This window comes from Thermobia domestica, chromosome 5, assembly GCF_964235325.1.
Source record: "Thermobia domestica chromosome 5, izTheDome1.hap1.1, whole genome shotgun sequence".
Lineage (NCBI taxonomy): Eukaryota > Metazoa > Arthropoda > Insecta > Zygentoma > Lepismatidae > Thermobia > Thermobia domestica.
Genome location: NC_137458.1, coordinates 238,586,079 through 238,610,326, shown reverse-complemented (window position 1 = coordinate 238,610,326; position 24,248 = coordinate 238,586,079). Strand labels below are relative to the sequence as shown.

The 24,248-nt window shown below is 36.0% G+C and overlaps 1 protein-coding gene and 1 long non-coding RNA gene across 5 annotated transcripts in view; one reads left to right on the top strand and one right to left on the bottom strand.

Annotated features, from left to right (window-relative positions):
• Nopp140 (nucleolar and coiled-body phosphoprotein 1) overlaps positions 1–17,333 on the top strand; it is a 48,788-nt gene extending 31,455 nt beyond the window's left edge. Inside the window, exons 8-12 of one of the 4 annotated variants that reach the window (XM_081759830.1) lie at positions 379–590; positions 1,678–1,749; positions 7,935–7,988; positions 11,221–11,301; positions 16,959–17,333. In XM_081759830.1, the coding sequence (XP_081615956.1) occupies positions 379–590; positions 1,678–1,749; positions 7,935–7,988; positions 11,221–11,301; positions 16,959–17,114 (575 nt within the window). In that variant the 3' untranslated portion in view covers positions 17,115–17,333. Of the gene's footprint in view, positions 1–378; positions 591–1,677; positions 1,750–7,934; positions 7,989–11,220; positions 11,302–11,497; positions 11,995–16,958 lie in introns of those variants that run through there. The other 3 variants (XM_081759831.1, XM_081759827.1, XM_081759828.1) reach the window with 3 other exon arrangements.
• Positions 7,202–7,928, bottom strand: LOC145686481 (uncharacterized). Its single transcript, XR_014131614.1, has 2 exons — positions 7,578–7,928; positions 7,202–7,398 (listed from the first exon to the last, which is right to left on the bottom strand). It is a non-coding gene; the product is annotated as an uncharacterized LOC145686481 (long non-coding RNA).
• Positions 17,334–24,248: the final 6,915 nt, after the last annotated feature.

The following is a 24,248-nucleotide window of genomic DNA, read 5'->3' as shown; positions in this document are numbered from 1 at the left end:
CATTTTCTTGTACGTCCCATATATGGAGAACTACATATAGTATCAAACCGAAATTAACAATTAACTGACTATGATGTGCTTATTCCGTAAAAAAATACAAAAACCCAATTTAGGGGCCTTTGAAAAATTTTGTGACTCCTGATCCAAAAACTGATTATTGGCCAAGATCGCTTTTTTTTTTTTTTTTTTTCCTCTAAAATTTTTGTCTGTCATATAATAAAACTGTCAGTCAATATAAACTAGCTGAAAAATCATAATTTTAGTTTTAAGAATTACGTGAATGATTGTGTGTAAAAGTATTTTCTTTCATCTGGTAATGTGAATCAGATTCTTACGTTATAATATAGTTATTAATGTTCATGGTATTCGTTTTTGTAGCAACTCCAGCCACTACAAAAACTAAGGCACAGTTAAAGGCGAAAGCAGAAAGCTCGGACGACTCGGACGATTCGTCTGAAGAGGAAGAGGAGGAAAAACCAGCCAAAAAACCACAAACGCAAGTGAAAACACCCGTATCCACAGCGAAAAGGAAACGAGACGAGAGTTCAGATTCAGAAAGTGAGAGCGATAGTGACGAAGAACCTCAACAGGTGATTTTTTTCCCCTCTTTCTTAAGACTTAGCTACTTATGAAGTTCTTGAACTTGATAATCAGTCAATGGGACATTCTTCAGAATTCTTAAAATAAGTTTCGAGGACAGTTTATACCAGAGGTGGTAAGCTTTTAAGGTGGGCCTCAACGTTTCCTTCCTCTGAATATTCTGTTCTTTGTTATACAACTAAACTCGCACATAATATACAATAGATTCAAGAATGATAATTGAAAATCGGAACTGGTCGATATTTGAGGTAAGCAAACAAATGTAACGGATCGAAATTTTCCGTTACAAGCTTCGACTGCGAGTGACTTCGGGAATGTACTATAGCAATATGTGGTGTTAAGGCTTTATCCGGTGAGCTGGCTTTGAGAATAAAACTGGTTTCTAAGGATAAAAATAACAGGGTGAAAATTTTTAATGCTTTTATTCAAGATATGACATATTGACAGTATTGGACCTTTCATCGAAATTAAAATTTTGTAGTGATATAATGACACACAAAATTCTGGGCTGATTTGTATGATTACATTGTTGGTAATTAATTTAAGTACATAAAGAATATTTCAAGAATAAAATCGGTTCGATTTGTATATTTCTTAGTTAACAGGTTCGTTCTTATACTGAGTTCTCTAAAGGGTTGCATATGAATTTCATTAAGGTTCTTCGGCCTTATTTAAAAAAAAAAAAAAAAAAAAAAAATCAAAGTGGGGAATTTTCATGTCAGAACTTGCTTGTCCATCGTGATCAGTAATGAAACTGGGGACCCAAATGAGTTACAAGAATAAATTTAAAATTAAGGAAGGTTGAGGAAAGAATTTCTGGTTCATAATTTTCTAAGTAGTGGAATTGTATACTAGACAATAGCCAAGCAGACAAGATAAATGTTCGACAAAGACCTTATTTCGAAAATCTCGTTCATATATACCTGCAGGATGTTACTCTGAAAGAGAAATAGATGTTTTGGTACCCATGTAGGGGCAGAGAGGTATTTTTTCATATATCGATTAATAGTCTTTTACGTCTTTCCATATCATCAGTGTTTGAATATATAAACTTAGTGAGGATTCTGTCTTTTTCAGAAAAAAGCTGCTGTAGAGAAGAAGTCACCATTTAACAAGAGTAAAACATTCACAAATGGAACGTTAAATGAAGTAAGTGTTGCAAACATTACATATTTGTATGTAAAGGATATTATTTAGAATATTCTTTCGTATTTGTGTAGGGATCGTAGATGATTTTATATAATATGCCGAGAATATGCAAATCGCGTTGATCTCAGCTACAGCATCTTGAATCCTTACTGTAGACAGTGTCATCTCTGACCTTCTGAACTGAGTCTTAACAGATTTCAAAAACAGGACGAGATTCTCAATTTCACTCGTTTGTGTGTGGGTATGTTCAAGTGTAAGTCTTTTGCACAGGTGCAGAGATTTTATTTATTTATTTTTGTTTGAAAGAATATTCTTTTCTGGTTGTTGCACATAAATTTCATGAGGATCTAACCATATTCTTCGAACTAGACCATGAGACTTCTCAATAGCTGGTAACCATACCATAGTTGTGTATGATCACGCTTAATTTCAACATAGGCGCACCAATTTGGTTGATTTACTTTTTGTTTGAAAAGATTGTTCTCACAGTGGTTTCATATAAATTTAATTACGATCTTACGATAGTCATCGGAGCTAGATCATGTAACTCCTCAACAGATGATAGTGTTAATAATGTAATTAACGGACTTCATTGTGTGCCTGCTCGCGCATAACTTCAACGGATGTATTTGCTTTATCTTTTAGTTTCAAAGGTTATACTTTCTTGCAGATTCTATGAATTTTATCAGCGTCTAATGACAGTTAGACGTGAAACTCAACAGCTGGTAGTCTTAATACCATGTGTATGTTCACGTAAAATTCCGTATCACATAGACCGATTTATGTAACATATATGTAATATTTGGTCACGTGTTTTCTAGGCCGGCCCATTTTATAGGAAGTTAGTGCCCTACCTTTAGATATCTATCTAAACTAACATGGTTACTAAAAAGTGGGAAAATGAAATTTTTGTTCGGGAAGTAGGTAAACCTTTGCCAGGGAGAACAGTTTACAAAAATGTGTGAGAACCCTCATTTCGTTTACTGTATAACTAAATACCTAAGTAGTTTAATTGTAAACTGGAATGAAAGAATACTCACAAGTTAAATAAACATTACATTACTTTTATTATGTTTAGTATGTAACATGTATATGTGTACTAATAGGTATTGGTTAATGTACTCGGAGCAAAATATGAAACGAATTGACAGAGGAACGTGTATTTTCCTGTTACCACGTCGTAAATGTTCCGTTGACCCGTCTACTATAACTGTCATCTCTGACGAAAGAAATAGTGCTTATTTTTTGTTTGGATGGTGATACTAATGTTTTATTGTTTGAAGAGAGGAGAAAAAATTTGTTTAATAATTGGACGGTGTTATCCACCAAAATTGACCAAGCACCAAAACATAGTTCTGAGATATTGAAGGAAAACACATACATGTTACCATTACGATCCAGTTCTTGGCACTTGGTCGAACAGCTTTTCCTGAACGTTTAAGCAAATAGTATTTTTTTTTCTTTCTTCATTCATTCATTGTCTCCTACACACTGACGTAAAAATCTCCAAAATCGAAAAATGGCGCTTGGTCAATTGATGCATATGCATAACACGTCCAGTTGTCAAAAGTTCTTATATATATTTTTATTAAACACTGTAAAATACCGACAAATGGAAGATGGATTAACAAATGAAAACGAATCATAATACAGTTCACCGTATGCAGGTTTATTCTTGAATTTGAGGAACATTAATTGGCTGTGAAAATTAATTTTATTTCTGTATGTGAAAAAGGCATAGATCTACAATTAAGTGTGGGAGCCAAAGACGTCTTTCTCTGCATTCGAACCCACAACCTCACACCAAGCATGTCAAACTCGCGGGCGGTTCTGTTCACTCTGAGAAAACAACAAAATTATACGAGGGGGGGACCAAAAGGAAACCAGATAGAAAGCATGTGGCCGTTCCTAGGCGTAGTCTTAATTCTACCGCTAGGCGGATCTTGTAAACCTTCCCAAATCAGTTGCCCAAGTGGCGTCGCATAGGAGATTAACGTTTAATGGTAGTGTTGTTTTTCTAAACTCTTCTCGTTTGCAGTAGTGAAATCGTTGACAGATTTAAAGGAACAAAGAATGTTTGAAATTTTTCTTCCTGTTCGAAAAATCAGCAATGGAAGCTTTCCAAATTCAACAGGCTTTCAAGAAGGATGTTACGCTGCCCTCAATTTTTGAGTGGTTTGGGCACTTTAAAACTTGTTGAAATCAATGTTGAAGATTATGCTCGTTCTGGATGGCCTTCATCTCGAAACGACGAAAGCATTGAAAAGATCCTAAAAAATCAATTAGGATAGTTTGACGATCGACGAAATTTCAGAACAGTAGTGAGTTGAAGCTCATGCCAGCGGACTTTGAGGATTTGCAAATGAGACATGTTCCGTTAAGTTTGTTCCTCGCCTGCTCAGACAAGATTTAAATAATAATAATAATAATAATAATAATAATTAATAAATAAATAAAATAAAATAAATCGTCTGTATTTGAGCCAAGACAAAAATCAGATTGAAAGTGTGTCTAATTTTTTGATGGTCATTATAGGTAATGAGATCCAGTGTTACGGATTTGCCCCCGAAACCAAGCAAGAGTCTAACTAGAAAAATCCCTCGATCAAAAAAGCAAGACAAGTGAGGTCGAATGTTAAGTCGATGATCATTGGTTTTGTTTGTGCACCGGATAATTGTCCTCTCTGGTCAGACTGTTAACCATCACTTTTATTTGGAGGTTGTAAGAAGTTCATGGGAGGACGTGCGGCGGGAGCGCCCGGAACTCTGGCAGTCAAATGACTGGTTCCTTTACGATGACAACGACCCCGTACACACTGCCTTATCTGTGAACCGCTGTTTCGGCTCTCAGGGATGGGCTATCGTTTCCCCACCGTCCGTTTTCGCTAAACCTAACCACATGCGACTTTTATCTCTTCCCGCAAATTGAAAAAAGATAAAAACAGGTGTAAAAAGAGCCTCGGAGAGAACATTGAACCATGAAGACCCGAGGTGCTTCAAACGGTGGGAAGAGGACTGGAGAAGTACATTGCATCTAATAGAAAGTACTTTGAAGGAGACTGAAAGAACTTTAGAAAACTTTATTTTTAAGAGCTACTTTCTTTTGGGTCCTTCTTTGTATAATTTAAATCATAAGATGTCATGACTTAAATCAGTAACAATTTTCTATTTGTAAAAGCATATATTCTGGCTGTCATAGTCTGTGGTTCACGAAAGGTTCTGGATTTTGAAAGATCAAATTAAAATTAATCTTTTTTTCTTCTTGTAAATCAAAGAACAAAACATTAGCTTACTTGGATTTTTTTTTTGGGGGGGGGGGGGGTCGAGATCTATCTTTTATGGCTGAAGGTATAACTTGAGAAATTTGTGTTTGAAACTACAAAGAAAATATATACTTATTACAGACATGAATAATCAGGAAAAACGTTCGAATGCAAGTTACTGTTGTGGAAGAAAGTTACGGAATGAAGACTTGAGCTCTTTCCGTCTTAATGAAAAGCAGAAAATAAGCTAAATGAGCCCGTTTTGCACAGAATAGTTGTTAAGCTTCAGGGTTTGAAGAGTGAATTCGAAAAAAGTTTCCGTGACATTCGATGATCGAAGACGAGCTTTCCCGGTTTCCTGCTAATTTTTCAACCCACTTTGGGAAAGTGCTATTCTGTCTGGAGATTGAACTAATAGGAATGAAGTGCAACTCGAACACCTAACTCGAAAGCAAAATTTAGTAAAGTGAATATCCCAAAATTTTACTAATACTTGCTTAATAATGAAGTTCCCAGAAACCCGCAAATTAGCATTGTACCTGATTGCCATCCTCGGCAGTACGTATAAGTGTGGATATTTTCTTCCGTATGAAAATAAGTAAGTCTCCAGCGAGATCTAAGTTACGACATCTAACTTGCTGCAAAAGTAGCTAGTGTGAGCTGCATGTTTCCCGACATCAGAAATTGGTTGCCGAAGAAATATACCAGGTGTCGAGAAATAAATTTGTAGGTATCGCTTGTAAATCAACACCTTTGTTTTTGATGTACTGCAGTATTACGTAAGATTTTATATATTTACTAACTCTAAATACATCATTAAGTTTTTAAGCCGGCCGCATTATTGTACATTAATGGTTATTTGCTCCAGTTAGGATACTGAATTTGACATTCCTGTTCTACACATTGCAGATATATTATGCAAAACCACATGTCCGACATAAGATATTAGCAGATATAGAATCGTAAGTTGTTTCCTGACAACTGTAAAATTCATGAATCACATTGGTCCCGGAAGTCATTCTGTAATTTGAATACTCAGTACGAAGAAATACTCAGAAAATATATTTACATTAAAACTTGAAATCCAGATTACTTACAAACTATAAGAAGACAAACACGTGTAAGTAAACAAAAATAATTTCGTACAGATTTGTGAGCAAGGTGAAACAATTTTGGCCTTGCACAGAGATGGCGTTGATATCAATGAAATTTTATATTAATACATGTTTCGCAATAACGCAAGTCAAGTATGAGCTGTTTGCAAGTAGACACGTTTCCTTCAAATGGATAAATTGGAATATAATGTCGTCATAAAGTTGTTTTGGACTGTTTATTGCCAACGGAAGTTAATCCAAAGTTGAATGTTTGCAAGGATTCTGCCACCAAATTTTTACCAGTTAAAAAATGGACGGCTAAATTTAAACATTGATGTACTTCTTTTGAAGAAGATCAACATTAGGAACATTCGTCAACTGCAACAGCAGATCAAACCATCGAGCAAGTGCACAATATTATATTGAGGGATAGATGTGTGAAATAACTGACGCCATAAGCATATCAGAAGAAAGAGTACAGTACATTTTAGGTGAATTAAATGAGAGGGCTTTGTGGAAAATGGATACCCGTATTCGTGGACTGCTGACCGTGGATCAGACTAGGGCCTACCTCTACACACCAGGAACGAAACCTCAATCAAAGCAATAGGTGGAAGTCATTGGTTTTGCATCCCTTTTCTCCTCCCAAAAAGCTAAATAGATTTCATCTGCAAGGAAGATTTGACCTGTGTTCTCTGGGATGCAAAAGGGATTCTTACTGATTACCGTGCAAACTATAAAACTTTAAATGACGAATACTACGTCTTCTGGATTAACTAATTAAAAAAAAAAAAGTTTGGGTTAAAAAGAAAACTGCAACTATCCACTAACGTGCTTTGGCAGTGGTGAAAAAAGGGTTGTGAATTACGAATCACAAATTTGGCACCTTCTGTTTTCCACCTTTCCCCACATCTAAATAAATTTGTGGCTGGAAAATGTTTGTCCAGTGAAGAGGTTTGGAAGCAGTAGACGAGTATTTCGCAGACCTATAATTACACTTTTCAGGGATTTTGGCATCTGACGGGACGAAAACCGTTGAATAAAATGCATTGACCTAAAAAGGGACTGAGTAATAGAGTAGATCATTTTTGATCTAAAAAAAAAAAAAAAATCTCCGCCAAACCAAGGGCTTTCCCTTTGCCTCTAAGAAGTTACAGATGTGCTTCTTTTACTTCAATTGGCAAACATTTCTCAGGACATAACAAAACAACATTGTAATGTTGAGCTCCCTCGTAGCTGTGCATAGCGTTACGCGCCTTTAGCGCGCGAGACCGGGTTCGATTACCAACCGAGCTCATGTGGTTTGCAGAGCTCCCTCGTGGCTAAGCGGTTAGCGTACGCGCCTTTGGCGTGGGAGACCTGGGTTCGATTCCCGGCGGGAGCTCATGTGGTTCGGATTCCACGTTAATCAGTAGGTCCACGTCTCATATAGCCTCGCTGCTGAACGGGACGCTAAACTAAAATCACCTCACCTCATGTGGTTTGCATCCTATGTTGAGATGTGTGGTTCACGTCTCATGTAGCCTCGTTGCTGAACAGGACAGTAAACTCAAATCGAACATTGTAATGTTGCTCCCTTCTGCAGATACTTCCCACTTGTATCAGCACAACGTCTGATACCACTGTGACCTTAATAAACCCATGACGTAGATTCCATTCTCAGCACAAATTTTCACGTGGTTCTGAACTGTCAATTCATTTCTAATTTTGCTACATGTATAATTGGAAAGTAAGATTGGTCATTACTAATAACGAAATACAGCAGAGGTAGTTAACTCATTGACAAAAGCTAATTTTTATTTTTATTTTTTTTCAATTTCCTTTTTTAGAATATCGGCCAAGGCGAAATAAACATTCAGTTGGAACAGAAATCTAAAAATAGGGTGAGTTTGCAGCAGCGTTCTTGTTTCCAGTTTCGCCAATGCACTGCATATTATGCAAGAGGAGTGGTTTTGTTGAATGTGCTTTCTCCCAGTATTTTCGTAACTGCATATTTTAAAATCATGAAAGATCCAGGAGAGCAGTTCCCTGTAGTGTACATTTGGTGGCATCCCCTTTACTACTAATAAGCCATTACTGTTTTTCAGGATACCTGAATTATCACGTTCCTATTTTCTCTTTTACTTTAACAAGGAAGTTCAAATTATTTTTTTTTTTTTTTTTAACATTTCTGTTAGCATATAAAGGAATATAATTTTAAAAATCTCCGTTTTGTAAATTAAGTGAATGAAGTGAAATTAAGTTAAATTGTTCCACATTCAGTTCTTTTAAATTCTTTATACTTTATTTACAAGATTTGTCGTTATTCTGTAATTCAATATGTAATAAACCATACAGTAATTTGTAATAATAATAATAAATCAACCAATTAACATAAATGTCAGGAAACTCATTAAGATTATATAAAATATAGGTCAACAGAGCGGTGAGCGGGTCGTGGCCACAAGTGAAACCAACATCAAAACATCCCTTGCCAGTATTGTTACCAACTACAGAATATGTTTCAGTAATCTGCGTCCCAAGTAAAAAGCATCCACTCATTTTTGTTTGATCGCATGTTGTGTAAAATGTACGAGAATTTTGAAATATTATTCAGTACATTATTAATTTAATAATGTTGTGCAATGTTATTTAATACTGTGTTTAGAGGGAATTTGATAAATTTAGTCGGATAACTGGTAATTGATGGACAATTGGACTTCGCGCCAGTAACATTGATTTATAATCCGTAGTTCGCGGAACAATCTTGCTACTAATTGAGGAGTCTAGAATTTGAACCCGAGATTTCAGCGATTTTTAAACCAGAATGCTAAATGCTTTTATTTGTTCTACCAAGTACATATACAGAGTACACAAAACACAACTTGATACAAATTACGGACACTAATGAGAATGAGTTCACTAAGATCACACCGTTCCGTTTAATCACTCGTGTAGTTTCACACTGTCACTGGTATGACAATTGAACGAGAACCGATTGATCGTACTGGGATTTCGAATGTTTTCACAAAAAGTATGACAAGGAGTTCCCAGATGTTTCTAGTTCACCGAAATCTGCGGGGTGCATGCATTATCTTCACCACCTGAATATTCCTTTTAACCTCTGTTTCATGTCTTATCTACCCCAGATATCGCCTTTGTTTCCGGTTATATATATATATAAAAAAAAAAAAAAATCGGCAATCAAATCGTATTAAAATCTGAGATGTTTACAGAAATTATACACTGCAGTATAATATTACACTTGCATTAGACAAAAACATTTTGTTGCTTGCTTAAAGAAATTAATTTCAATTTATTAAGGCAACATACAGCTAGCGGCATAGTAAATTCTTACGACCACCTTGGCGAAAAATGTTCGCGGATCCCTGGGTAAGAAAAGTTTTTCCTTTTTTTTCAAATAGCTAATAATAATAATAATAATAATAAAAAATTTTCGAAATAAAGCTCACTACCTGTCGCCCGTTCTTTGGTTTTGTGAGGCCTCTAAAAGCGTGAAACCCAGGGTCATAACCCACCACTTGCGTCGCCGCGTATACAACAAATGCATCATAACTGTTAAATAATAATAATTGTATTTTCAAATGGTCTTGCCGTGTTGTTTAATATTAGAAGAAAGCACAAGTTTTTATTATATCTGAAATATTTTTTTCTGCTCTTCGTATGCCGATCGTTTAAGATAAGATACCGAGCACTAACATGTATTAGCTGCTATCGATACTGCCTCTCCCTCGCGATTACTTTGTTTTTTTCTCTAGCACGTTTAGTTTCCTAACGCTTTAAGCCGTTGGCAGCTGTAAAAATACGGTCTGCTACCCTATAAAAACGATACTAACTATTTCAGAAAAAGGGAGCCAGCTTCGTCGCACAGTAAGTTCTCGTATAACCTACTTCATTACTAATATTCCAGTTCCCCACCCTTCCTATATAATTACAGAAACTAGCTAATCAAAAGTGAGATATTTTTGAGTAAGGATACTTTGCGTATTCCTAACGAATAAAAGTTACTGCAAATAACACAATCTCAGTTTTAGCTACATATCAATAACTAGTTAGGAATGTTAGTTGCAAAGTTTTGGTTTCGTGCAAATAAATAAGTAATAATAAAAGTGTTTCAAATTTATACTCATACAAACAGTCCATCATGTTTAAGGACTCAAAATTAACTGATGTATTGAAGTCTACATAGGTCAAGCTCAGAATACAATGTTATTAACGTCAGAAGTCCGAGATTATTAAAACAGATGGCATTTAACTTGTTTTAATGAGACTGCATCTTCGATCAGTAAGGCACATGGCTGTATGATTAGTAAGCAGTTTGGCACGGGAGACCCGGGTTCGATTACGGGTAATAGCTTGTGTGGGGTTCGGATCCCACGTTAAGTGTAGATCCACGTGTCACATAGCCTTTGTGCTAAAGGGAATACTAAAGTCCAAATCAGCTAACCAGTCAACCCATTAGGTCACTTAAGTAAATATTTTATATGTATATAGGCACTGAGATTGATCTCCGTTATTGTTCAGCTTGTCTCTGTTTTTAGTTTCTATTCAATAGCTTTCGCGTAACGGGATTCCACTGAAACGAAAGTAATGTGATTCTGTACAAGTTTAGTGTTCCTTCTTTAATTATTACAGGAAAAGGAGGAAGAAACTGCAAAAGTGTTTATGGACATTAAGAAAAGGTGTTAGTCTTAAAAATAAAAGTGCAAAAAGGTCTATTCAAAAACAGTTTTTTGTTTACTTTGAAAGATAAGCTAATTTAAGCATTTTAATAACAATAAATAAATAAAAATAAAATTTAAAGTAAGGTGCAGCACCTAACATTCCTAACTCTAGAAATAATAAAATACATGATTAAGTTTCCATATTAACATTGACTACTACTTATATGGCTTGGTAAAATTGCAAGTTGCCATTCAACATTAATTCTCTTGGTATTCATCAGTGCCTTAAAAAAAAAAAAAAAAAAAAAAAAAAAAAAAAAAAAAAAAAAAAAAGTTTAGTAACGTATTATGAATAGAGAAATAGCAAGTATAGATTATTGTGTATTAATGAATTAAACAGATTGTTTCCCTTTGTTTCTAATGTACAGTTTTTATTTTCGTTTTCGACAAGATAAGTGAACCCTACAGGCGAGTAAAAGAGGACGCAGTGGAAGTAGATCCTCGGCTGAAGGATAACTCATTCGAAGCCAAGGTAAATCCCTTAATTCATGGCTTTGTTTCTGTAGGACCGACAAACCATGAAAGTGCGGAGATCGTTTCACAAGCTTGTTTACCTTTTTTCCAGATAAGTCCTCGATTTCCAGGTCATTTTATTCAAATTTTTGTTTATGATTAAAAACTGTAGCCTTTCATGCTTTGTTGGTCTTACTGCTTTTTTTCTTTTGTAGGATAACGAAGATGAGAATAGTGATGATGATAATAAAAATGAAGAGAATTCTTCCGGGAGGCCTGGCCTTGGTTGGGGCAGAGATAATGATGAGGGTGGTAGACAGAAGTGGAGGGAAGACCGACAGGGATTTCGTGGTGGACGAGGAGGCAATTTTCGTGGAGGTGGTGATCGAGGAGGATTTCGGGGAGGTTTCCGTGGTGGGCGGGGAAGAGGAGGTGGCGGCAGAGACTTCCGCGGTGGCGGTCGAGGAGGGAGGGGAGGTTTTGGTAACAGAGACAATGAGGGTGGAAGAGGAGGCTTTGGCAGAGGGAGGGGAGGTGGCTTCCGAGGAGGACGAGGTGGTGATAGAGACAGATTTGGTTCAAGAGGTGGTGGTGGTGGATTCCGTGGTCGAGGTGACTTCAAAAACAGAGAAAGTGGACATTTTAATTCAGAAAGCGGAGGTGGCAACAAGAAAATCACATTCGATGACTGAAGAACGAATCGTAAGCAGAGGTTAGTAAGAAATATCGATATATGTATATTTGAGTTGAGGCTAAGGAATCTTGAAGCAAGAATAGAAAATGAATTACCAGGAAAATGAATTAAAGACAGTCAGCATACACTAGAACGATACACTATATAAAGATTAACGAAACTCATCAGACAGGAATTAAAAGTAGATTATTTTTTAAAGACTTTATTACTTTAGTTGTATCTGACTTTACTGAAATCAGTGTATTCTTAGCCTGGTAACCTTCTAGCGAAAGAATGTTTTTTGGTAAATAGTTCATTCTATGTATCATATCGTGGGCTTTCGCACGAGTGTGTCTATTTTTGGAAAGCAAGATCGCTACTGATTAATGTACTGGGTCATAGTATATGTACAATATTAGGAAGTAAGATGTTCATTGTCATCAAATTTGCCTACAAAGTTTATTGAGGGAATATTTTACATGTGTGGTTAACAATATGTAAATGTTTTCTGAGTACGCGGAAGCTACGGAGTAACTGACAATATCGTAATAATAAACAGCAATCGTTCGTTTGCGTTAAGCTAGTAGATACCGCTGCTTGCGGAGTTCTTAGCCGTAAAGTTTATATTGAGCTTTTTACAGCTCAAATCGTACTATATTCGTTATCAATTTTAAATACAATGTTAAGTTTCTATTAATATTTTTGGTGTAGTATGAAGAACCAAGTTTTAAATCTTGCGTACTTTAATTTTTTTCAATTTAAGATTGAGTAATTGACCATCATTAAATAATAATAAATAATAATAATGGGCGACTTCTAATATTGACCTTGGTTCATCAGAGAATTCTAAAATTACTGAGGGAAGGTGATTATAGAAACATGATTGTAAAACATTTATCTTAAATGTGGAAACTGCATTCAAAGAACTAGAAATTTAAGTAATGTACACGATTGTGTATGTATATATATATATATATATATATATATATATATATATATATATATATATATATATATATATATATATATATATATACAGAATGGGACATCTTTTTGAAACTCAACTTGCATTTTTAAACTAATGAAGAACGCTAAAATTTTTCACCGTGCAAATGTCGGCAGTAGGACATACTCTACTCTCCAGTGTCACCAGATTATAGTGTTCCCAGATCAACATTAGTTGTTTTTATGGAACTGCGTCAGATTATCTACATGTGAAATTTACAAATTAAATGAAAACATACAATCCCACACCCACTGCTCAGTGCTGCAAACTAAGGATGCTTACAGTACCACAAACATCGAAAAATGACCAAATTTTGGAGGCCTCTGTAAGTCAAAACGCATATAAAACGGACGGGATAATGCACCTAGTATCTATACAGTGATTGCCAAATAGTCGATCGCGAGCTACTAGTAATTCGCGGGGACATTTTCGGTAGATCGCGTTAACGCTCCAATTGGCTAACCTTGATTTTTCCATAAACAAATGTAAGATTTTTTTTTTTTTTTAATTTTGATCTTTTAGCTGGAGCCCATAGTAGAATTTAAGAAACTGTACGTAGCTCAGAAGCTTCATAAGTTTGGCGGCCACTGATCTAGTGCTACGATCATGATATGAAGTACTTCGAATAAATAGGGACAAAAGTTTCTCCAAAGGCTTTATTTCGATAAATTGCTTAGATAAGTATCACATCTGATCAGGTAGATGGTTTTCAATAGACGTAAAGATCGTAGTGCCATTTATATTAATTTTATATCTCAAACCGTTCCGGAATTACGAAAAACATGGATAGAGATTGCTATACTATTCAAAATGTTGTGTTGGGAAATTGATTTGATTGCTGCTTTCTTGTGTTTTTGACATAACAGCAACAGTTTTTGATAATTGCAGTTAATACCAGTTCTTCCTAATACATGCATTTTAAGTATTGTTGCAAACTGCTTTTAAACAATGTTGCAGACTGCTTCTAAGCACTGTCGCAAACTTTGCCATGTTTATATCTCCGGACTGATTTGAGATCACATTGCTGTAAGCGGCCCTATGATCTTATCATTTTTTGAAGCGACCCATGTAATTGTATTCCTTGTAATTTTGTTTCTGTTAATTCAAAATACCTCATACTATCATAGTATTGGACCCTTAAGGTACTGTGAACGTGCATTGCCCCATCAGTCTTGTGTTATTGTTGAGGCCTTCAAATTTTGGTCGTTTTTCGATGTTTGATTGTGATACTGTAGCAGTCTTCGTTTGCAACACTGAACAATGTGGTATTGTAATTTTTCGTTTAAGATTTAGATTTAATATATATACACAATAACCTAGCGTCGTGCTATTAAAAAAAAATAAATAAAACTGTTCGCAACATTGTTAATCTGGTGGTATTCGAGAGTATTTCAAACGTTGTCCCACTGCTGATATTTGCACGGTGCAAAATTTCAGCATTTTCTGTCGATTGCGTTAAGCTTATAAGGGCGTTTTAAGATAAATAGCTCATCCTGTATGTATATGAAATGATTTTTTAACTTTAACGTCTCACAGTTATTCTTAAGTTAAAGGAGAAAAAGATTAGTGAAAGTGAAATTGATCTTTTCTGCTCTCCTACCGAAGACACTACACTAAACTAAAGGAGAGGATTTTTTATATACAGATACTTGCCACTTTAATAGAAGCAGTTGGGAAAAGTACAGATTAATCGTGTCTCCAAAGTTGACCACAGATGTCCAATTATGTTCAAGTCTGTGAAATGGACGGATCAGGAAAGGTGTTCAACTTCGTCCCGATGTTCCTCGAACCACGCCGCAACAACTCTAGCTTTGAGAATGGGGAAATATTATCCTCGAATATAGCATAGTTGCGTGGAACATGTGAACCACAGAATGCATTTAGTGTCCTAAATTGGTGACGCGCTGATAAGCCTTTAGTACATGTCTCACTAAAAACCAGGATATTGCAGCCCACAGCATCACAGCCGCCACACAAACACGGCTCATGGCTTGAAATAAGGTGAAAGATGATTCACCCGACCATATCACCTTTCCGGTCATCAGCGGTCCATGTTACATGATCACGGCACCATTGACGTCATGTTAAATTGTTGTAGTCCCTTATTAGCGGTTTCACCCGTGCAACCCAACCTTGTATGTCTGTCAGGTAATTCGCTGCGAACTGTGATTATCGACAGCATGTGCGAGGTGCTTGCATCCTTGCACCGAAGCCCCACACAATGGTTCTGAGCAATAATCCGCTTTAATGCTCGGTGGAACCTGTCACTTTGTTTTCTTCCAACCACTTCCGCTTCACCGATGGAGTTCTATAGTCCATCATCTTGGATACTGTTCCGCACGACACACCCAAGACACTTACCACTTTCGTTGCTCTCGTACGACATAACCGAGCACCAACAATTTACCAGTGTGGAAACTAGAGGTTGATCATTTCATAGTATTGCCATCTGTCCATTCACGCTGCCATTCTATTGCTAACATAGTAAGTTTTGCCCTAACACACTACTTAAACCAGACATCTGATGTGTTTGTATTAAATTGATGAGATTTGTATGTCTATATATTAATACTTTCCAACTTCTTACAAACATATTCCTGTGAAATTATTAGTTTTGCTTATAAAGACGGTAGAATTCACTCAGGAAGTGAAATGATGCAAAACTTACTATAGTATTATATTGAATGGAATTATTTCAACTATACTATAGACACTAAATAATGTTACAAAGTAAAAAATACTGTAAAAGCTTCTTTGGCTGCAAGGTTGCCACCAAAGTAAGACTCTTTTCAAGTTGGTGCTATACTTTGTGCCTATATTGGGTTCTCATTCATAGATATGGATACTTGTAGTATATTATACTTGAGAATCATTTCCGAATCTACCATGCATAATGGAGATATTTTTTTTTTTTTAAATCTTCAAATTTTGGATTTCTAAACTAGTATTGTTGGTAATTAAATGGCAACCTGTGAATGTTTTATCTGAGCATATTTTTGTAATGGAAAACACTAAATCTTAGTGACAAATATTTACCAAGACCTGTAAACTATGCTTTTCACAGTGTCCTTTAATGTTAAACAAGTTAGTAATGAACCAGACTTGATTAGTTCGACACATATGATCATCTGGTGCCTTCTTTTTCCGATGCTGAACCTTGAAGGTCCTTAAACCAAACGTTAATAGAAAAGCATAGGACTAATTTATTTCCTTATTGTAAATTGAAATTTTGAAAATTCAGTTTCAGACAAAATAAATGCACTTTTATCTGTCGGGTTGGCGCGATAGAAGTGCTCGACTAATGTTACTTTTAAAAGGTAAAAAGAAGGAAACCACAACACATGGTTGATCTTTGGTGCAAGTATCTTCGGCTGCATGTACAAATTTTTACATTTGCCATCGCTCAACCAGCAGTTGGATTCCATGACGAAAGAAGTTTATAGTGTACAATGCGAATAAGTCTTCTACGGCCCGGTCATCAGGGAAGTTCTTACATTCCAAGAAATGGTCGAGATGTCAGGACAGGTGGTAGTCGGTGGGAGAGAAGTTAGGAAAATATGAGGAAAGATAGGTGTAGCGAGGAGATTAATGCGCAACTTCGGGGAGTCTACCGTGTCCTTTGAGCGACATGTGGACGTACATTTTCGTGTAACATGACAAGTCTGTAGACTGTTACTGATGTTAGCGGGTCCATATGGAGCGCACTGTAACGGTCCATAATAATGCTTCTGTCTCGATGGAGAAAGTCATGATAGCCCCCACCATACCAACCACTGTCCTGACCGTTTGCGATTGTAATAGATTTATTTTTTTTAACACGTATGTCTGTTGTGTTTTTTTTTAATGTGACTACGTATGTGTGACATCCATTCATTAGCTAGAGGGTGGTGTCTCACCACTTAAAATTGGACATCTCAATCGCACCAATCCAATAGTGATTATTATTAACATTTATTGTAACGTTGAAACATTAATGAAAGGTTATTATACTTTTCAGAAAGGAGCACGAGGAAGCTGGGGTGAAAAGGCCTATAAAGTATTGAAGAACGTCAAAGGAAAAAGTTTCCGCCATGAGAAGACAAAAAAGAAGCGTGGCAGTTATAGAGGTGGACAAATAACGTTTGAAGTGAATTCTATAAAATTTGAAGATTAAAAGATAGTCAATATATTATATTTAAACATTGTCATGTCGTCGTCATTTTTATGTATTTAACGCTGTTCACGAGATGTAATGTGTGAAGGACTTCTGTGAGTACACAGATAGTGATCATAAATGTAATAAACTTTTTTTAAAAGAAAACGACCTCATTTAAGATATGTTAAGTTCACTTGTTACAAAAATAACAAAACAGAATAAAAACTACGTATAGAATACTGAGTTTGAATTGGTCCACATGTTGTGAATATATGTAAGTAGGTTAGTTTTCAAGCGTGTAACAGGATTAAATTCCATAGGAAGTACGAATCCTAATATTTAACACACACACACATATATATATATATATATATATATATATATATATATATATATATATATCACGTAATTTTTATTTCAAGTAATGAATTGGTGTGCATATGCCGATTGTAACAACAACGGGTACGAAATTCATGCTTTTGCAGAAAGTTACGTTAAGAGCATTCGATTTAAAAGATTTTTTTTTTTCTCCCGTTTATCTTTCCGGAAACTTGATTGAAATACATGAATCTCCGATAATTGTTATTCGCTGGTAGAAAATGGAATAACTTCACGTACACAGAAGGAATCGGAGCGGCTTGTCAATCGATTGTTGAGTGCAATGACAGGATACCTACACTATATTCAGTAAGCTTTTAGGCTGGCAGTACTTAGCAAATGATCATACATTTCAATAGGCACCCACCTGGACACTTCAGAGCTACTTATGTGTTTATGGATTTTTTTTTTTTAATTTTCCTACTACTTTTTCTTCCTATTGTAATCATTTCTGCGAAAGCCTTATATTTTCCTTGTTTTCCACATTCGCTTCGGGATTTCTTATTCATATATATGTAATACTTGTGACATTACCATGAAGTATCGGGAATTGATAAAATCTATTCAAAGTATTGTCCTTGGCTTTGCATACATTTGGGTCATCTTTGAATCCACTGGGTGAAACTATTTTGGAGAAATTCTTCCTACTGTTTTCACCAAAGCTTTACAGCATCTTTCACGTCATCAGTGTTGTCCTGTTGTTTTCGAAGGAACCAGTCGAGTTCGTGGATAGCATACGTACCTTTGGCATGGGAGACCCGGCGGGAGCTCATGTGATTCGGATCCCACGTTAAGCTGTAAGTATGAAAGGACCAAATTCGGGCTGTATGGGCAAATTTAGGCATTAAACTATCCCATTTGTGCAGTCCCCATTGAGGTGGTGTGTGTGTGGGGGGTGCTTGCTGTACGATAGTGCAAGTCAGCTCTATTACGTAGAATGCTTAGTCTGCTCTTTCTGATGGCCTTGGATTGGTTGGATTGGAAGAACACCTTGTTCAAGGAAATTAATCTAAATGACAGTACGTGTATCCCGAAATATCACAAATTTTTAGTGTGAAGTTCTCGCCTTTTTCTTCGTACGCGAAGAAATTATGCCGTTCGTTTTGGGTCATAGAGAATATGTATATTTTATACCAGGTTATCACATTGCTTAGAAAGTCGTAGTCCTTTTCAAAACAATCCAAAAGATTCTATTAGACCTCCACCTTTTCTTGATTTTGTTCATTGGTGTCTTGGTATCCACCATCAAAAGAATTTTCGATAAGCAAAATGAAGAGTGGCCAAGCTTTACAATTCCGTTCTCTAATTCAGATTGAAAATTTTAGCGATCTATCTTTGTGCAATTGCTATTGAGAGTGTACTTTCATTTCCTCAATGCACTTTTAGGAGGAAAGTTTTGTAAGATGGAGTAATACCTTTCTAAATTGTTCTTAATCGGAGGAACATAAGCGTTGCACAACAAACGCACTCATTTATCCTTCTACAAAAGATTTTAATATGTAAGATTTTAGATATCACTTTAGTTTCGCTGTTGAATCGTTACTCAAGCGGTGATCAACCAGTCAATCACTATCGATTGTTTGGTCAATTTTGTCTTAATCTTTGGTCACTGTTTCCATATCACTGACCACATGAATTACATCACGAAGTTCTTGGTTGTCAGACGACGATCACTATTAATGAATTCGTTCACCTTCTTCACATCTTGCTGTTATTGGTCTTCCACTACGTTGTTTCTCCGTTATGATTTTTCCTTCTTGAAACATTTGTCAGTCTTACCACAGTGCTGCCAATTGTGGCATCTTCACATGAAGGTTTGTCTTCTATGGATCTCTGGTACCTCAATTTTTTTTCCCCTCCAAGAACTCAATTACAGCCGTCCGTTTTTCTGTGTTGGTTATTCACCAATCTGAAAACAATATTGTGGATGTCAATAACATTACATTTATGTGGAGTTCTGTAGAAATTATAAAAGGGGCAGGATTTGGAATGTTTTGTATATGCACTTCATACTCAAAGCAAAATAGGAACATCATTTGACTGGGTTGAGTTGATCACAGACTCTACAAGTTCATTTATTTTTAGTTATGTTGAGGATACAGGCTGTTGTTAAATATATTCTTACGATGAGACAGGTAATTGTATTGTCGCAGTTGTTATATTCGTAATCAACATTGCTGATAAGATAGAGCTGATACTTCCAGGTTATTTTTCACAGGCATTATAAGTAGTATATGCATCACTTAAAGAGCATGCGACACTGGTAGGAGAAATCAAACGATTGATACAATCAGCTCAATCAGTTTGACAAAGAACAACATAAATTCAACGCCAGAAATGATTCTTTACATTTTCTCAAACTACATTACAGTTTGCCATGAAGGGTGTCACTTCAGCTCGATGTGTCAAAGCAGTTGAAATGATATTGATCACAAACTGGAAAGTTAGTTTAATACTGCGAATGGTTCAGCACTTTGTAGTAAACAATTGTGGTAATTTTTGGACTTTTTCTATACCGATAACGCATTTTGTTCCATTTTTCAGGGTATGTATACTCACGGAAATCATATTTTTGGTCTGCCAACAACCCACGTGCCGCAGATGAAATCTCTGCATGACCAAAAGATAGCGGTCTGGATTACAGTATTCAGAATAGTCTATCCAATATTCGCAGAAACAAATTTAGATCGTTACTGTGGAATAATTCATCAGCTGAGGACGAAATTAATCCATGAAATTACTGGACAAGGTTTTAGATAAACCATTTCTAAGATTTTCTTTTCCTTCTGTGGTTATGCAAAAGGTAATGTTTACTGGGGAAACACTACACGCTTTAGAAGCTTTTAAATGACCGTGATTTCATCAGGAACATTCCTTATGAACATCTTCGAGAACAAGAAGAGCGGGTCGGTCAAGAAAGTAAAAGGGGCAGGAGTGAAGTTACCTTATTCACACCAAGAAAATGCCGGGATGCTACCTAACCTAATGGTCCCAGCTCGCTTTCTTTCTCCAAATCCCCGATTAATGTGATCACCGAGGGACGTCATCCCTCATGTTTGACGAACAAACATGACTATAGCTGTCTAAATCCCAGAAATCTTAATTCTGTAGTTAACACCATGTCCTAAACACCTGCAATTTTCAGTTTCCTACATACCTCTTGTGTATTGAGCCTATTGATCCGTATGGTTTACATATGAGCAAACTCAGGAACTGGTTTGTCACCCTAGATTAACCATCTGTTTCACACGATTTGTTTCACTGCCAATTCGACTTTCCCAAAAGCATGACCTTGCCCATTCAGCTTCATTGAAGCCAAACTAAGGAGCAATTCATGAAAAGTATGTCTAAATCAGCAGGATAAAACCAAGAATATTTAAAAAGGTTCTCCTCTTTCGTGGTAACATGTGATTCATCGTATCCAGGGACGTACGCAGGAATTCATTTAGAAGGAAATCGAAAGCTTCTCCGCAGGGACCAAATTCAATGAGTACAACTTGTATTAAACTCTGTAAAATCGCCCCCACAAGTATGCAAAATTCGCAGAAAAGTCGGCCTTTCGGGGAGGGGGAGAGGTTAGACTCGAGAACCCACCCACTGGGTACGTCCCTGGCGAGTTACTTTTCTTTCTAACAAGAGAACTGCCGCGGACCTACAGCAAAATTTCTGTAAACTCATCATATATCCCATGAGTCCTCCATGTACCATATGTTACTACTTTGGTGAAAGTCCGTCAGTCGATCGTGGTTTTTCCCAATAGAATATACCGACGGACCATGAGGAAAAGTTTTCTGAAAGCGGCCCAGTATATGTGTATTTTTTATAGTTTCATTATTATTTGCTGCTCATACAGAAAGGTCATAAAATCGCATGGGATTTACGTGGCATTTAACTGTTTTAAAACTTTTTATATTGCACTTCTTAATGCAATGCATTTTTCTGTATGATTTTAATTTCTAACCCTGTGCTCACAGATCATCGAAACATTTTAACTTTGAATTCTTACATTCCTTTTCTCCTATAAAGTAATTATATACATTGTCTGCACAGTCTGAATAGTTCTATCTAAACAGATTTGCATATATATATATATATATATATATATATATATATATATATATATATATATATATATATATATATATATATATATAATATCGCACTTTTGCTACAAATGGCACAATTGTTTTTTGAAAGTGTTTGTAATACATTCACTTTGATGTTATTCACTAGTGAAACTAGCGCTTTCACGCAGCTTCTAGTAAAGCTAGAGCCATGATTCTTATATTGCCGGATAAAGGATAGGTTCACAAATCCGAATATATACATAACTTAAAATTGACAACTTTTGAGTTGTGGCACTTTTGTAGCAAGGGTGCAATATATTCAGGGCAATTTCCCGCATTCTGGAAAATCAGGGAAATCATACATTTTGCGTAAAATGTCATGGAAAGTTAGGGAACGTAAATGTGCAAGTGTAAGTTATTAAAAAAAAAAAAAAAGTTTCCTCTGTTGTATACATTGACATGTGAAGAGGACCACAAAGATACAGCATTCCCAATAATGACAGTGATGCAGTGTTGCTATTTCTTGCTGAGGCAGTGAGGTACTGTGTACACGTTTGTATTTGTGAGAGACAGGAGGGATAGTTGATCATGTAAAAGCAGAAATCGAAGTATGACATGTCTCTTCGTGGATATCGATTTTAAGACAAAAACTATTGAAAGAACTGAAAGCATAGCTTTCAGACTTGATTGTCGAGACTTTTGCTGGACACAATCAAGAACGTTGTGAAAAGGAGCCCTCGGAAGTAAAAACTGGTACGTGCTCTGTCAGCTTTGGACCTCAGGTTGCAAAAGAAAAAATCCAGAATTTCCTCAGAGTAGGATGAAACGCATCCTACAAACTCTGCATGAGCATAATAGAATATCTGATTGTGTAGCTGAGGAAGCAAAGTGTCAATTTGTTTTTCTGTGCTGAAATTCAGGGGTCTCTTGACTTCAGAGGATACGAAGAGATGGGCAGCATCAGGTTAGATGACTTCTTTGGAAAGGTAATGTCCAAGAAACAAGGATATTATGATTTGTGGTATGTTGTGAAAATGTTTAATTTCATTCCGTGGCACTGCCTCAGTGAAGGGTAGGTTCTCAGTCAATAAGACACTTATTGTACAAAACCAAATCGAAGATTCTATGGTAGCGCAGAGGCGGGTGCACGATGTAGTTATGTACTGTAGAGGTATCGAATTTCTTCGTGTTGATCGAAGAATGCTTCTCCCAGCTGGGAGACGCCATGATGAATACCTTGAAGAGAAACGAATCAAAAGTGCAGAGGAAAGTAAAATCAAAGGTGAAAAAAGAAAATTAAATGCTGAAGTTAAGAAATTGGAAGCAAAGAAAAGACAGATGGACTAATGCTACAAACAAGAACAACACGCTCTTTTAGAACAAATTCTAGAACTGATAGCAAAACAAAAATCTGTTTAAAAATGTAAATCTGAGGATTAACATGTCTCAGAATTGGTAATATTAGGACTGATAGTGGACCACGGTGGCTTAGTGGTAGTGTTCACCTCTTGTGCATGGAGTCCTTGGTTTGATTCCAGCTCGTACCAGATCAAACTTTGTGGTGGACAAACTCCCTGTGCGTGGGTTTTCTCAAGGTTCTCCCGTTTCCTTCCTCCTCTTTATTCCACCATTTTATTCATTTCTCATTATCATCGTCTCCTTTAGCCAAGAGTCATATGCAAGTCATACTTCGAGTACAACCATGGAACCATGCATAACCGTGGAACGTAAAACTTATAGATTTCATGTCATTTTAGGACTGATAGTTTAGGTCTCGGGGAAAGTTGGCAATATATTCTTGACTACATGTTATGTTGCTTTTAATTGTTTCTTCAAGCTAAAAAGAAGTCTAATTTGCAATGTCAAGGTATGTAGTACTGTATCATACATATATTATTATACTTACATAATAAATTTTGTGTAAATTACAATTACTCATATTAAACATAACTAATTCGTAAATGGTAATTAAAGGAGTGTGTTAGACTGCTATGGGGATGGAGAAGGTCGTTAAAAAAAAGTGTATGGTAGAACTTACCCCATAATTTCCCATTTATATTCAAGAATTTGTATAAGTGAAATCGATCTTCATTTTCTTGTGGGAACCCTGTATATATTGAAGTAAATAAAGAAAATTAGAACAAGATTTTGACAAAATGCAATACTTACTCAGTCTGTCTACTTGAATTATCAACAGAACGATATTATTCACCGAAAAAAAAAAGCACAGTGCTAAAGTGCGTGGAATCGAAGGAAGTGATAAACTGTAGGTCGAAAGTTTGAATCCACTCTTAACCCATTATCAGCCATTGTCCCTTTTTGGGACGGTTCTTTTTTACTACTTTTTGAAAGTGTTTGGAAAGATATTCTTCAAATATTTCATTTCCTTTCATTTGTTTACAGTCTCTTCTGCATGATACAGAAGTTACTTGCAAACTTTTAATAATACGATGGCCAAGATATGGCGCAACGTTATGTCGAATTTGCATTTTTCAGCTGTGCAAACTTTTTTCCGTTTTAGCGTAATATTTGTACAACATATTCAATAAAATAACGTTTGTTCTATGACAACATGTATCTCAAACTAATATGATCGTCTGCTATGCAACATAAGTGCATTTAGTTAAATTTCTCATATATTTATTTCGAGCGTCCCAAAATTGGGACATTGGCTGGTTACGGTAGTATTGTTTCCTATGTGAGTTAT